The 12,958-nt window shown below is 42.1% G+C and overlaps 1 protein-coding gene across 1 annotated transcript in view; it reads right to left on the reverse strand.

Annotated features, from left to right (window-relative positions):
* The window catches only part of alk (ALK receptor tyrosine kinase), a 172,426-nt gene that overhangs the window by 80,191 nt on the left and 79,277 nt on the right, over positions 1-12,958 (reverse strand). The window contains exon 7 of the mRNA XM_086127789.1: positions 1,531-1,661. Coding sequence (XP_085983915.1) covers positions 1,531-1,661 — 131 coding nt within the window. The remainder of the gene's footprint in view (positions 1-1,530; positions 1,662-12,958) is intronic.

Raw genomic sequence — 12,958 nt, forward strand, 5'->3', positions numbered from 1 at the left:
TCTGCGGCACACCCGATGATCTCTAACGGCATAACATAACGACATTTTCAGGCTCTTTGCTCACCGGTGAGGAAACAGTGTGATAAAATATTAACCTGCTCTGAGCTTCAGGGCATATATAACATTTAAGGCAAAATAAGCAATTACATGATCTTTTTAGACTAATAATCCAGTGTGTATCAATCATAATACAACAATACTGACCAAACATTAGATAAAAATGTTGAAATGTTGTGAAAACAGATGACGTTGGGTTGCATTAATTACTGTATAAAAACAAGAATTAACAGGATTCTGAAAGGGTTACAGAGATAAGCCAACAAAGCAGATGAGCAATTTACATCTACTGTCAGAGGCGAGTGATTTGGGATACCGGTAATTTAATTAGTACAGTGTGGAAACAGAACAGTGTGTGTCGAAAGTTTGGAACCCTTGGATCTTCATGACGAGATCTGAATCCAGAGTGATACACTCTTCATCCCTAAAATCCAAACGTTAATTGAAAATGACACATTTCAGTTTCTTTTTTGTTTTTTTCCTTGCAGGAAATTGTGTCAGTCAAATACTGGGAATTCCCTCAGTGCTGTGGCGAATTATAAGATTCGATATAGTCCAGTATAAGAAGCTAATGGTGGAACATTTATTTTGGTCAACCTTTACTCGATTATTCCATTTTATGTTTCGGCATGAGCTAGTAAAGAAGATGCTGAGGTTTTATAAGAGAGATTAGGACTCTTGGAAAGAAGTGTTTTCCCCTCAGAGCATGTACAAGCATAGAAATGCCTCCCGATATGTGTACTATGCACCCACATGAGAAGAATCCATTAAACAGATTCACGCTGGTACAATGGCGTCGACCTTTTTGAGTCTCTATTACATGTTTGATGAATTGGAGACAATGAGGGGAAACAAGGATTTTCAACCATTCTTCCTTTGTAAAGCTCACTTGAAATGATAAAGCAAATGCTAATGTGAGCCTCCACAGGAAATGAAAACAGTCGTATTAATTCAATTGGAGGAGTGTTGAAAATCAACAGAGAGGAAGATTATTTCGGTCTCCCAACAGTCATCACATTTCATTTCAGAATGCAGCGAGAGAAAAAAAAAATCCCTCATGATGCCTGCATAATTTTTAGTTTGACATGTTTGATCCGCTTTGAGAGCTCAGTCCCTCAGCAGACATGTGAAATGCATTTACTGTAGTCTACATGCATATTACACGAGCAATCAAAAGTACACAAGAAAAAGAAAACGTGGGCCCAGTCTCTTACTTAGCATGGGGTAGGATTGTTTTTCACTCCATCCACCTTTGAAAATTGCTTCGCAATTACAACCATGCCACAGTCAGAGCACTGCAATTTCACTTTATAGAGCAAAACCTGTATTTGATTTATCCCAACCATTTGGCACATTGTCAAAAAGCTATAACTAAACAGTGGAAGTGTGTTCTAAAATGTCTAGGATGATATTTTTAGATTTGCAAGTCGTTAACCAAGTGCCATAATCACAAAGATGAACAAGCTAACTTACACATGGTGCAGTTGGTGGTGAAGTTGGGCTCAATCATGGCCGTGTCATCAAGCGTTCCCTGGTCATAGCTTGCTGAGATCCGGAAAGGTGAGCCCCCGTGGGTGCCCAGGGTGAGGTGAGCCATGGCCCAGCTGCCAAGGAGAGAAAGCAGGAGCAGGATCATTGTGATGAGCAGGTACCATGGCTGACAGACATTAACGCATCCTCTATGAGGCGTCGGGGTCAGGGCGGGTCGGTTCTGCTCTTCCTGAACCCCGACGGCCACTGGAGGGGGACTGTCTGAGACCTCGGTGGAAAAAGATGGGGGGCTTCTTCGTCCCGTTCCATTTTGATTTGCTGACACCTTGCCACTCTTTGAGTCCATAAAGGAGCCCTTGAGATGACCAGGTGAAAGGTGACACCTGACTTGGAACTGTTCGCTGGTAACTGACTAGCGAAATTCCAAATATGGAGGAGGAGGAACTGCTGATTGTGGAGCATATGAGGCAGTCTTGCTTTGAATGCTGTCCTGCCACAGCCTTCAACTGTCCCTAATTTTGTAAAGCAAATTGTGCTGATTTCACTTGGGCTTTAACGTTATAAAACAATCCCTCCTCTCTCTCTCCCGCTTTCTCCTCCCCCTGGCTTTTGATCCTCTGCTTCTTTTCACATATGCCATCAGTCAACCACTTTTATCCACAGACTGTACACTGCTATATAAAATATTGAGGCCACCGTTTAACATGATGTATTTTCCACCCTGCAATAACTTTGTAACTTTTCTGCCACAAAACAAACCACCACGAAGGCTGAACTGCTACAAAAAACAAAAAGCAATCATGGAGTTGGTTACTTCTGTGTGTCTGTCCTAACACATCCATTGAGTGACATCAATCCATCCATCCATCCATCCATCCATTTTCTGATCCGCTTCATCCTCACAAGGTGCGTGCTGGAGCCTATCCTAGCCATCTTTGGCCGGTAGGCGGGGGACACCCTGAACCGGTTGCCAGCCAATCGCAGGGCACACAGAGATGAACAACCATCCATGCCCACACTCACACCTAGGGACAATTTAGAGTGTTCAATCAGCCTGCCATGCATGTTTTTGGAATGTGGGAGGAAACCGGAGTACCCGCAGAAAACCCACGCAGGCACGGGGAGAAAATGCAAACTCTACAGAGTGAGGCTGGAGCTGGAATCGAACCCACAAAACATTTAATTCACAACATGTATTATCTTTGTTACAGCTTCAGCTTTTGTGAAAGCGCAATATAAAGAAAGATGTATTGTTTGTATTTTCACGCGTGAAATGTGAGTGGATGTGTTTGGTAGCAGAGTCTGTGTGAAAAGAGTAGACGGAATCCAAAACACATCCACGCACAACTGCTGCTCCACAAACATCGGCGCTTTTATGATTTCCCAGACGTCTGTGCCCTGACGCAACAGGCTTTGCATCACAAGCGCTGCCGTCTTCTACTTCGGTTTTTCTTTTTGAAAGGTGTGATTTCTATTTTCAACTTGCCTCACTCCAATTTACTCATTTCACTCGGCCTTTCTTAGTGACGAGGGAAGGTGTTGACCAAATGAGAAGTGAAACTTCAGCCCCAGACGACGTCATTAGAGGGCATCTGTCATGTCCTATCAAAGGAGAGAAATTAAATACCCGATAAGAGTCGCCACTGTGTCCTTTGCCACGTCAATATTATTATCAGACTCAGAAATCTACATGTTGTGATGATCCAAGCCCAGCAGGCTCAGTCAGCAGCAAAATGGTGATGAGCCCATAATTGCACAGGAATGGTTGTTTCCTTGTGCGTAAAATATATGCAGGCAACGCATTACGGTACAACAACTCCTAAACACCAGATAAGCAGCGAATAAACACCAAAACTGAAATATGAAACAAATTAGCAAAATGTATCATTTGAAAGTAACTAACTGCATGTGCCTGGAGTTAATTAAGTGTGGTGCACACAATTCCATGTCATCTACCCTGAATTAACCCACCACATACACTAACTCAAGGGTGTCAAATTCATTTTAGTCGCGGGCCAGTTTGGAGTTACGTCTTCCCTCGGAGGGCCATTATGACAGTGAAATCACGAAATGATTACTTGTACATAACACATTCATAGATTACTATTTTTGAAATCAGTCAATTTCATTTTACCCTGTGCAGACTGTAACCACCGTGGGCCGGATGCAACAAAGCAACCCCACTTAAGATGAAGCTTTAGCTACATTTCACAGTTTGTACAGCATTCTTTTTGTTGTATACATTACTTTTGTGTTGATAAACATAGAGCAGATGTGACTTGCCCAAAAACTCCACTTTTGCCTCAGCTGTCAAAATTACAAATCCCCCAGAACCTTTTTTGGCAAATCAATATACATTGGGGCACATTCCAGTTTCAAAATATTTCATAGGCCATGATAGACGTATCTTTTCCTAAGGTTGTATACCAACAGTTTTGTTCATGTGTGTACCACCAAACACACGTCTCTGTGACTGCTCAAGTATTTGTATCACGCTATATCTGCGCTGGCAATCACTGGATATGATGAAATGAACAATTGTGAGTGGAGCTGCCATTGCACATCACTCAAAACATTTCAACTTAATTAGTGGTTGACCATGCATGGCACAATGCCCGGAAATAAAAATGGAATACAAATGAGTGAGAAAGACGAAAGAGCGCCTGTGAGTCAGCAACTCATCGAAGTTCCTCCTTTATTTGTAGCCTTCCACCCTTTTTTTAAATCATGTCGTGTTCATTTTGCATTGGGCTAGCTTGTTTTGGACTGTTGTCATTGTTTTAGCTGTGACATTCCTCATGGGAGCATATCGTTTGGCCGCTTGTCGTTGTTGTGTGTGCCTGTGAATCGGCAGCCCAGTTGCAAGAGCTGCGTTGTCTTTATTTGTAATTCTTGATCTTTTACGTAATTACAGTGTTTTAGCCGTGATATCTTCATGGTGGAGAATATTGTCACTATTGGACTCTGCATACATTTGTGTATGATGCCAAAACCGTGACATTTGGTTGCTGCCATAATGCATATGACACTTTTTTTTTTTAAACTATACGACCACAGCAGAGTGTCAGTGATGGCAAAAAAAACCCTAAAAAACTAAAAATGAAATGACAATCAAAGAACCGTAAATGGTTCGATTGAAAAGTAATTCGTCCGACTTCATCTTTCTTAGTTTTACCGATTGCTGTGAAAGCAATTTTCTGTTCTTAGTTAGGGGCGACCTGGTGGGCCAGTGGTTAGCGCATCGACCTCACAGTGCAGACGTACCGGGTTCAATTCCAGCTCCGGCCTCCAAGTGTGGAGTTTGCATGTTCTCCCGCGTGGGTTTTCTCCGGGTACTTCCTCCCACATTCTAAAAACATGCATGGCAGGCTGATTGAACACTTTAAATTGACCCGAGGTGTGAGTGTGAGGGTGGATGGTTGTTTGTCTCTGTGTGCCAGCCATTCTTGCAATTGGCTGGCAACTGGTTCGGGGTGTCCCCGACCTACTGCCCGAAGGCGGTTGGGATTGGTTCCAGCACCCCCCGCGACCTTTGTGAGGATAAGCGGATCGGAAAATGGATGGATGGATGGATGGATGTGTAGTTTAGATTGTTGTTTTTTTTTTGGTGTTTTTCTTGTTCTTTGTCTTTCTAAGCATCTGTAGTTGAGATTATTTCCCATTTGTTGTAATTATAGCCTCGTTACTTTTGCAGTGTAGATTTTGTTCTTATTTAGTTCATAGCGACGCCAATCTCCTTTGGTAGCACCTTTTCTTCATGCGCACACACTTTTAACCCTTCGTTACTCAGTAAAATACGACCTTTAGTGCTTCTAATCAAGGAATGAGTTTTTTTTTTGTTTTTTTTTGATGAAGCCATCTGACTTGTGGAACTCATCTGCAGTTAACCCAAAGGAAGGGAGGGTAGAAATAGAAACCACTTAACAGGGTAAAATTTCTTGACTCACGGCAAGAGCTCTCTATATGTTTTAACCAACAAGATTAGATCGCAGTTCATTTTATAATCAGCAAATGATAAAAATAAAAAAAGACTGGAAATAATGGCGCATTGATATGCAACAGGGTTGAAAGCTGAAGGTGCTTCTGTGTTTGCTGCTTGAGCAGTCGTGCATGGAATAGCCAACATGCACGGAATAAGTCAGGAAAGGAATAGGTTGCGTGGATGGGGCACTGCAGATTGATTGCCACCAACTATTTGTTACTGTTTCTTGAAAGTAAATATGTTAACTAGCATGTAGTTTGAATAAGCTGGTAGACAAAAGATGAGGTTAATTATCTCCAAAAAAAAAGCAACGAAAAAGCACCAAGGCCTTGGTTTCACATGGTAGTCAGCAAGATGACACAAAAACCACAGTTAATTTCTCTGGCAACTGTGTAGATGGGTTACTTGTGAGCAGAGCAACAATCCATTTAATGACGGTACCAATTTGTGCTCAAAATTGATTGATGAATTTATTTCCTGTCACATTGCTATTTGCTCACAATGTATCAGTTCTCCACCAATCGGGAACCCAATTTTACGTCATTCTCCATGAACCATAAAGTAGCCTTCTTGCTAAAATAAAAAAAAAATAATAATAACACAAACATGAAGCGGATACACTTCTAAAATTTAAATCACTACAGCATGTGCAGTTCATGCCTATCAAAGACCATACACTGGAGTCTCATCAACGGTGAATTCAGGTAACTTTGTTGACGACTGCTGGATCACTTAGTATCAGCACGTGTTGTTTGGGGGTTCCTTCAGGTCCACGGAGGGACAATGAAGAAAGGAGACTGGCAGCCACACTGCAGTGTTGCGCAACTGCTTGCCCCATCGTTTTGCTCCTTTCATGTTCCTTTTTCAGGATTTAGTATAAGCATACTGCTGTCATGCTTTGTGACATTCTCACTCCGTGTCTCCCACAACAGTTGTGGGAGACACAACTGAAATCCCTGGTTATGTTCGGGAGAGGCCCAAATGAGTGTCTCAAAGCCCGCCATCAGTCTGTGACTCTGCTCCACTTAGTTCGCTTTGTCATTGTTGTTCACCATCTAGGTCAGTGGTGGGCAAACTACGGGCCGCGGGCCGAATCCGGCCCGTTGGTCTTTTTAATCCGGCCCGCCGAAGGTTGGTCCACAATTAAGGTTTGATGTGAATGATTGCATTCATTTCAATTGGACTTGTAATGACAGGCATTTCACCGCCAGGTGGCGCATTGACTTGAAGTTGCAGAACACGCGGGGGCGGGGCAATCTTTTCGGCCACCTAGTACCTCTGTATCGCTCTACTTCTACTGGTCTGATCACAACCCATCTGCAGCGATGCACAGGCTAAAATAGGTCATCAACAACACTTTTGTCATTTAAAAAATGTATATTAATACCGTACTTTCATGCTTTTGTTCTGTTGATGTTTGATATGGACTGTCAACAAATGCCGTTTTTTTTAACGTACCATAGCTCGTGCTGACCTGGCCCTTCTGTCCAATTTTAAAAGTCAATGCGGCCCCCGAGCCAAAAGGTTTGCCCACCCCTGATCTAGGTCATGGAGGACCATCCAAACTTGGGGTCATCTTCCACCTCATTGCAGCCACTCTTGAAGCATTTGGGTCATTCTAAGACTCACAAGTACATCATAGCATGTTCTACATAAACCCCTGTGAGACATTCAGTTGGGCCCTACCCCAACTGAACAAGGAATCAAGTTCAAATGTATTTTTTGCTCCATGCTTATGTCACCTCCAGTTAGTTGTCTGACAAAGCATGAAAAGTACCCAACACAAAGCCTGAAAAAGAACCACGGAGTGGGTGATGTGAAAAAAAAATTACAGCATAATTGTGGTGCAGGCCAAATGGCACTGAGTTATGAGCATGACTGCCACAGTCTCATTTTGTTGTTGTTACACTGCATTAAGCTTGAAAGAAAGGATAATCGTCACACGGGCCTGAAACTAAAATAGGGCTGTGTGTGTGTGGGGGGGGGGGGGTCAGGGGGACAAGAAGATTACATTTGTTTCATCTGACGGGCAATGAATACCAATTTTCTTTATGGCACATGTGAACAAATGGAGGATTTAGTCAACAATAATCATGAGACTTTTCCATGATGGTTTCTGGCTAGAATAAAGAAAGCCACTTAAGGCAGACCTTAACCATTACATAGCCAATTGATTTAAACCTGTATGCCGCTAAACAGATTATTCTGCAACAAAGCTGCCAGGAGCTAATCGCGGCGGATGAAAGCAAACTGGAGCAAATAAACAAATGCCAGATGCAAGTGTGCTCTCACTGTGACGTGTGTTTATATTTCACACAGGCTGAAAATGACACAGACAGTTTCTGCAACGCCAAGTACAGAAGCACTGACTTAATATCTGAATTCACAAAGGGAGCAAAGAGTCTTGAATCAACTTTTCCAATAAACAATTACCGACACTTAAAAAAAATGATGATGCTCATTAATTTATACTGCCTTGTTAAAAAGTAGCAATTACTATTTCCTCTTGAGTAAACAGAAACCTTCGGGTTTCTGAGGGGTGCTGTTTTTTCCCCAAGTCATTTTTCTAAACAAACCTCACTTTTATTTTTTAACTGAGATTTTCATACTTTTACTTTACAGTGGATTCCCACATTTTGCGGCTCTGCACCTGCGGATTCGCATATTCACAGATGTCCCTCACCACACCCTTCAGTTTTTTCCAAGGAAAACATCCCCCCATCCCCGCAATACATTTCATTGGGTGTTAAACATGCACAAATGTTTGCTATTTGCACGCCAGCGTTCTTACACTCAAAGGCTTGGACACATCTAATTTCTAGCATTCACAAGTGTGCTTAAACCTTTGACTGGTATTATATAAATTGTGACAATAGTTTAAGGTGACAAAAGCAAGCCGTAGCCTTTATTTTCCCTTAAAATGTACCATGTGGCAACAGACTGACCTTCACTTCCCTGATACCATAGCACAGAAATGATTGACTATTTCCAGCCGAAATTTTAAACAGCCTAATATCTTGAAGCGAGAACGAGCATCGGTCAGCTCAAACATTTTACAGCAACAGGCCATGAGCTATGAATGCTAAGCTTCAACCAAAGTTTTAAATCAAAGACAAATGAGACACAATTCTGCCAGAATTTAATCGAGGTCAAACTGAACACCGAATACTCACGGATGATTTGGACACATTGGAAGCAATGAAAGAATTTATAAGGGAAATTAACAACTATCCAGTGACAACTTATGCCAAGACAGATGGAAGCAGATGACTTAGATGTCTGAGCCTTAGAAGACAATGTATCAAGTGAGGGTCATTTCTTCAATAACACCCTAAGAATAGCTACATTAGTGATTCTATCTTGCACCATGTACATTTTGGAAATAATTTTTTGTTAAAAAGATCAGACCGTGGCCACATCTTTAAAAAGTCTCGTAATGATATTAAGTCTTGGGTATTAAATGAAACCTATGTCACACTTTGTTAGATTTAATATTCTTCTTGTATCTGTACAATTGGTGGGTCCACACATGTGGGTGTTATATCTTATAAATTATTCAAATTATTAACTAATCTAACATGACAACACTTCATTATGAATAATTCACGCTAGCAATGTAGCATCCATGGCTAAATCGGCCTGTCTACCACATTTGAGGGATATGGCTTTGGTCAGAGACTCAGGGAGAAGGGAGGAGAGAAGTGAGGCAACATTCAGATCTTGCTAGCAGTTAGATAACTGCAAATTCCCTTTTTAATTCATAATGTGGAATTCTCAAAAAATTCTCAACCTTTGGGAGGAAACATTCAGGAAAGAAGAAACAAAAAAGGCATTCAAGATTCTGATGAGAATGCTACAAAAGCAAACAAAAAACACCATGGGCCCTATTTGCCTGCCCAACGCAAAGCGTGCGGTAACTGTGCATGTGGGTGGAGTTTTCTTTTTTGGTATTTACTCAGATGGGTGTTTGCGCTGCTGTGGGGGTGAACACGGCTGACTTGCTTCCCAGCCAACGGAAGCGGCTCCTCTCATTCCCTTTAAATTCAGTGCAGGAGAGGTGCATTATCTATACTTAGCTGGAGTCTATGCAATAGATTGATGCATGCAAAGTACTGTACGTCCATCAGGACCTGCAAGATCTCGACTTGCAGATGGTGTCAAGTTGGCCAGGATGATTACACATCACGACAGTGAAGTAGGCACTTGGAGACCACCTTCCACCTCATTATTCCTGTCCGTGATTGATTCCAAAACCTCCTCCAGACAAACACCCCCAACCACACCATCTCTCTGCTGTAGCCAGGGGGGTGATTTTATAAATATATTAAAGATGACAAGAATAAACTGCTAATGTGTTGGATTTCCACAATGATTCAGAGGGTTGAATAAACACTCCTAAATTTATGAAAGAAATTCAATGATATCCACCACACTAGTGCGCGTAGGTAGATGCACTGGCTGACCCTGATTTCTATGGCTCTTCTTGACTTCGTTCCATCTTATTTATGGAATCTTCTTTCGTGAACTAAAAGTCGCTCTGCCTTTTGATTCTGTAATGTTCAGCCCCTTTTTGTTCCTCGTGTCAGAACCGAACTGGGAAAGAGAGCATTCAGGTGTGCTGCCCCGACAGCCAGGAATGCTTTACTGACTGAACTGAAGGTCTCAGAACTTGTTACACACTGAGCCTTTCGATCAATGTTGACGATAAAGAGTGTGAGACCACCAAACGGTGCCTGTGTTTATGGTTTGTAATTTATGCTAAAACATTTCTGCATTAAGACACAATACACTTGCAAAACATTCTATTCAAACCTTTTGTCTATTTTTACTTTTCCAGTGTTTTTACACGATGCGTGCTGCTGACCTCTTGACCCTGATCAAATTCACCTAAATCGCATTTCATCACATGTGCCGCAGTTTGAAGCTGCTTTCAGCAAGCGTAAAACTCAGTCAACTTTTATTCACCAATTTTAAATCATCACACTGAAAATGCACCTTCCCTCGATGCCGCAATTTACACAACTGCTCAGAGTGTTGGCATATTTAACAAGCTAAGTACATGCTGTCGTGGTAATTAATGTATATTGCCTGAGATGTTGTTTTCTCGTTTCTCGAGATGTTGTTTTCTCGCTTTAGCACCACCCGAAAAGTCTGGAAAATTAAAATAGTTGACTGCCATACCTCCACAATTCGGACAAAGGAGTTCTTAGGCTTTTCACAATTACTGAATCGTCAAACAAGTCCAATTTATTTAGAAGCAAATATCTACATTCACTTTACAGGGTCTTTAAAAACAAAACCATCATCACATTTTAACCCTCGTCTACCCTTCTATCATGATTTTAGTGTGCAGCAAGGTTTAGCTACACACACTCTAGAAACAAAAACATAGTGCTGATGTTTGTGCTGACACACCATGAGAGCTGTCTGAGGCGGTTCACCAATATCACTGACCATGAGAATATGTGAAAGCTGTGAAAGGAAGAGTATTGTGCAGCGTGTCAAGAGGAGGTGACACAGGCTCTTGCCCGGCAAGTGGAGCTTCCAGAAGACAACAGGCAAGGTGGTCCGATAGACAGACAGGGCAGTGCATTGAATGTCTTGTGATGGGAAAGGGGAGACTTGGTGGTGGAACCAGAAAATGTGGGAACGAATAAAAGAGGTTTAATAAAAAGAAGTGGGAAGGAAGAAATTCAAAAGACACTAAAATGGAAAATGGAAAGGCAGTTGGTCCCGATGACACATCTCAAGAGGAATGGAAGCATCCAGGAGAGGAGGCGTTGGAGTTTTTGACCAGGCTGTTGAAGGGATTCTCGAGGGTAAATAGGTGCCTGACAAATGGTGAGGTGTGCTGGTGTCCATTTTTAACAACAGAGGCGAAGTGCAGAGGTCTGGTAACGATAGAAGAATCAAGTGGAAGAGAAACACTATAAAGTAATGGAAGCCATACTCAGGACAGAAGTGATTATTTTTGAGCAACATTATGGTTTCATCCCTATGAAGAGTATCACAGATGTATTATTTGCCTTTAAGGTGTTTATGGAGAAGTACAGAGAAGATCAAGAAGGATTTGGCGTTGTGTCTCTCGATCTCTAGAAAGCATATGACATACCCAGAGAGGAATGATGGTACTGCATGAGGAATGAGGAAGTCTGGAGTCAAAGAGATGTATTTTAGAAGAGTGCAGGACATGTATGAGGGGAGCAAAACAGTGGTGAGGTGATGCTTCCCCTACTCCTACAGATGAGGATGGACGAGAATCTGTCAGAGGACTGACTTTATCGATAGAAGTGTGATGAGGATGAAGATGCCGGCAAAGAGAGCGAGAGGAAGACCTAACGGAAGGTTGATGGCTACGATGAGGGAAGAGATAAGATAAGATAAGATAAGATAAGATAAGATAAGACAAGACAAGATAAGATAAGATAAGATATCCTTTATTTGTCCCACACGATGAGGGCAGTTGGTGAAAGAGAGATTTGAAAAATGGACTTTGAAAAATCCAGCACGCCCGCACCTGACCCTAGTGAGGATACACTTTACGGTGCACAAAAATGGATGGATAGATGGTCTCCTCTACTTTTGACATGCCATTTTGGTGCAGGTATAGCCCCAGGAAGCAGACTTGGAGGGAGGGGGTGGGGGGTGTCAAGCTAATGCTTTTATATTGAAATCTAATATTTAATGACCACTTAATAAACACATTGTGTTGGCATATCGTGGGCCATGTACAATGCTCATTTCCCCATTTTCAAATGAACCTAATCCTTATGATATTTTCAAAGGTTGAAGTGGGCATAAGTAGAGATATCCAGGTAAATTTTGGTAATGATTGATCAGCGTTTTTGCAAATTATTAGCAATGTGTTACGTTGTACATTGAATGATATCCATCCATCCATCCATCCATTTTCTGATCCGCTTAATCCAAACAAGGGTTGCGGGGGGTGCTGGAGTCTATCCCAGCTGTCATCAGGCAGTAGGCGAGGGACACCCTGAACCGGTTGTCCGCCAATCACAGGGCACACAAGAGACGAATAACGAACCACGTTTACACTCACCTAGGGACAATTTTGAGTGTTTAATCAGCCTGCCATGCATGTTTTTGAAATGTCGAAGGAAACTAGAGTACCCAGAGAAAACCCGCCGAGGCACGGGGAGAACATTCAAACTCCACACAGGAATGTTGGTGCTGGAATCGCTCCCAGCACCTCGGCACTGGGCCGCCCTCATTGTATTACAGTGATTTTGAATTGACAAATATTGCCCAATTCCTCCTTTGACTCCCAACAAGACAAGGGAAGAGGGAGGGGTGCGTGGCTATATTGCTGACTAGAAAGGGGTGTTTTGAGAGTACTTGGTTATTAATAGTACGTAGTATCACTATCTTGATAAAAAAGAAACATCAATTGAGCTTGTTTGTGAAAAA

This window comes from Hippocampus guttulatus, chromosome 13 (genome assembly GCF_054856545.1).
Source record: "Hippocampus guttulatus isolate MCC_2025c chromosome 13, RoL_Hgut_1.0, whole genome shotgun sequence".
Taxonomy (NCBI): Eukaryota; Metazoa; Chordata; class Actinopteri; order Syngnathiformes; family Syngnathidae; genus Hippocampus; species Hippocampus guttulatus.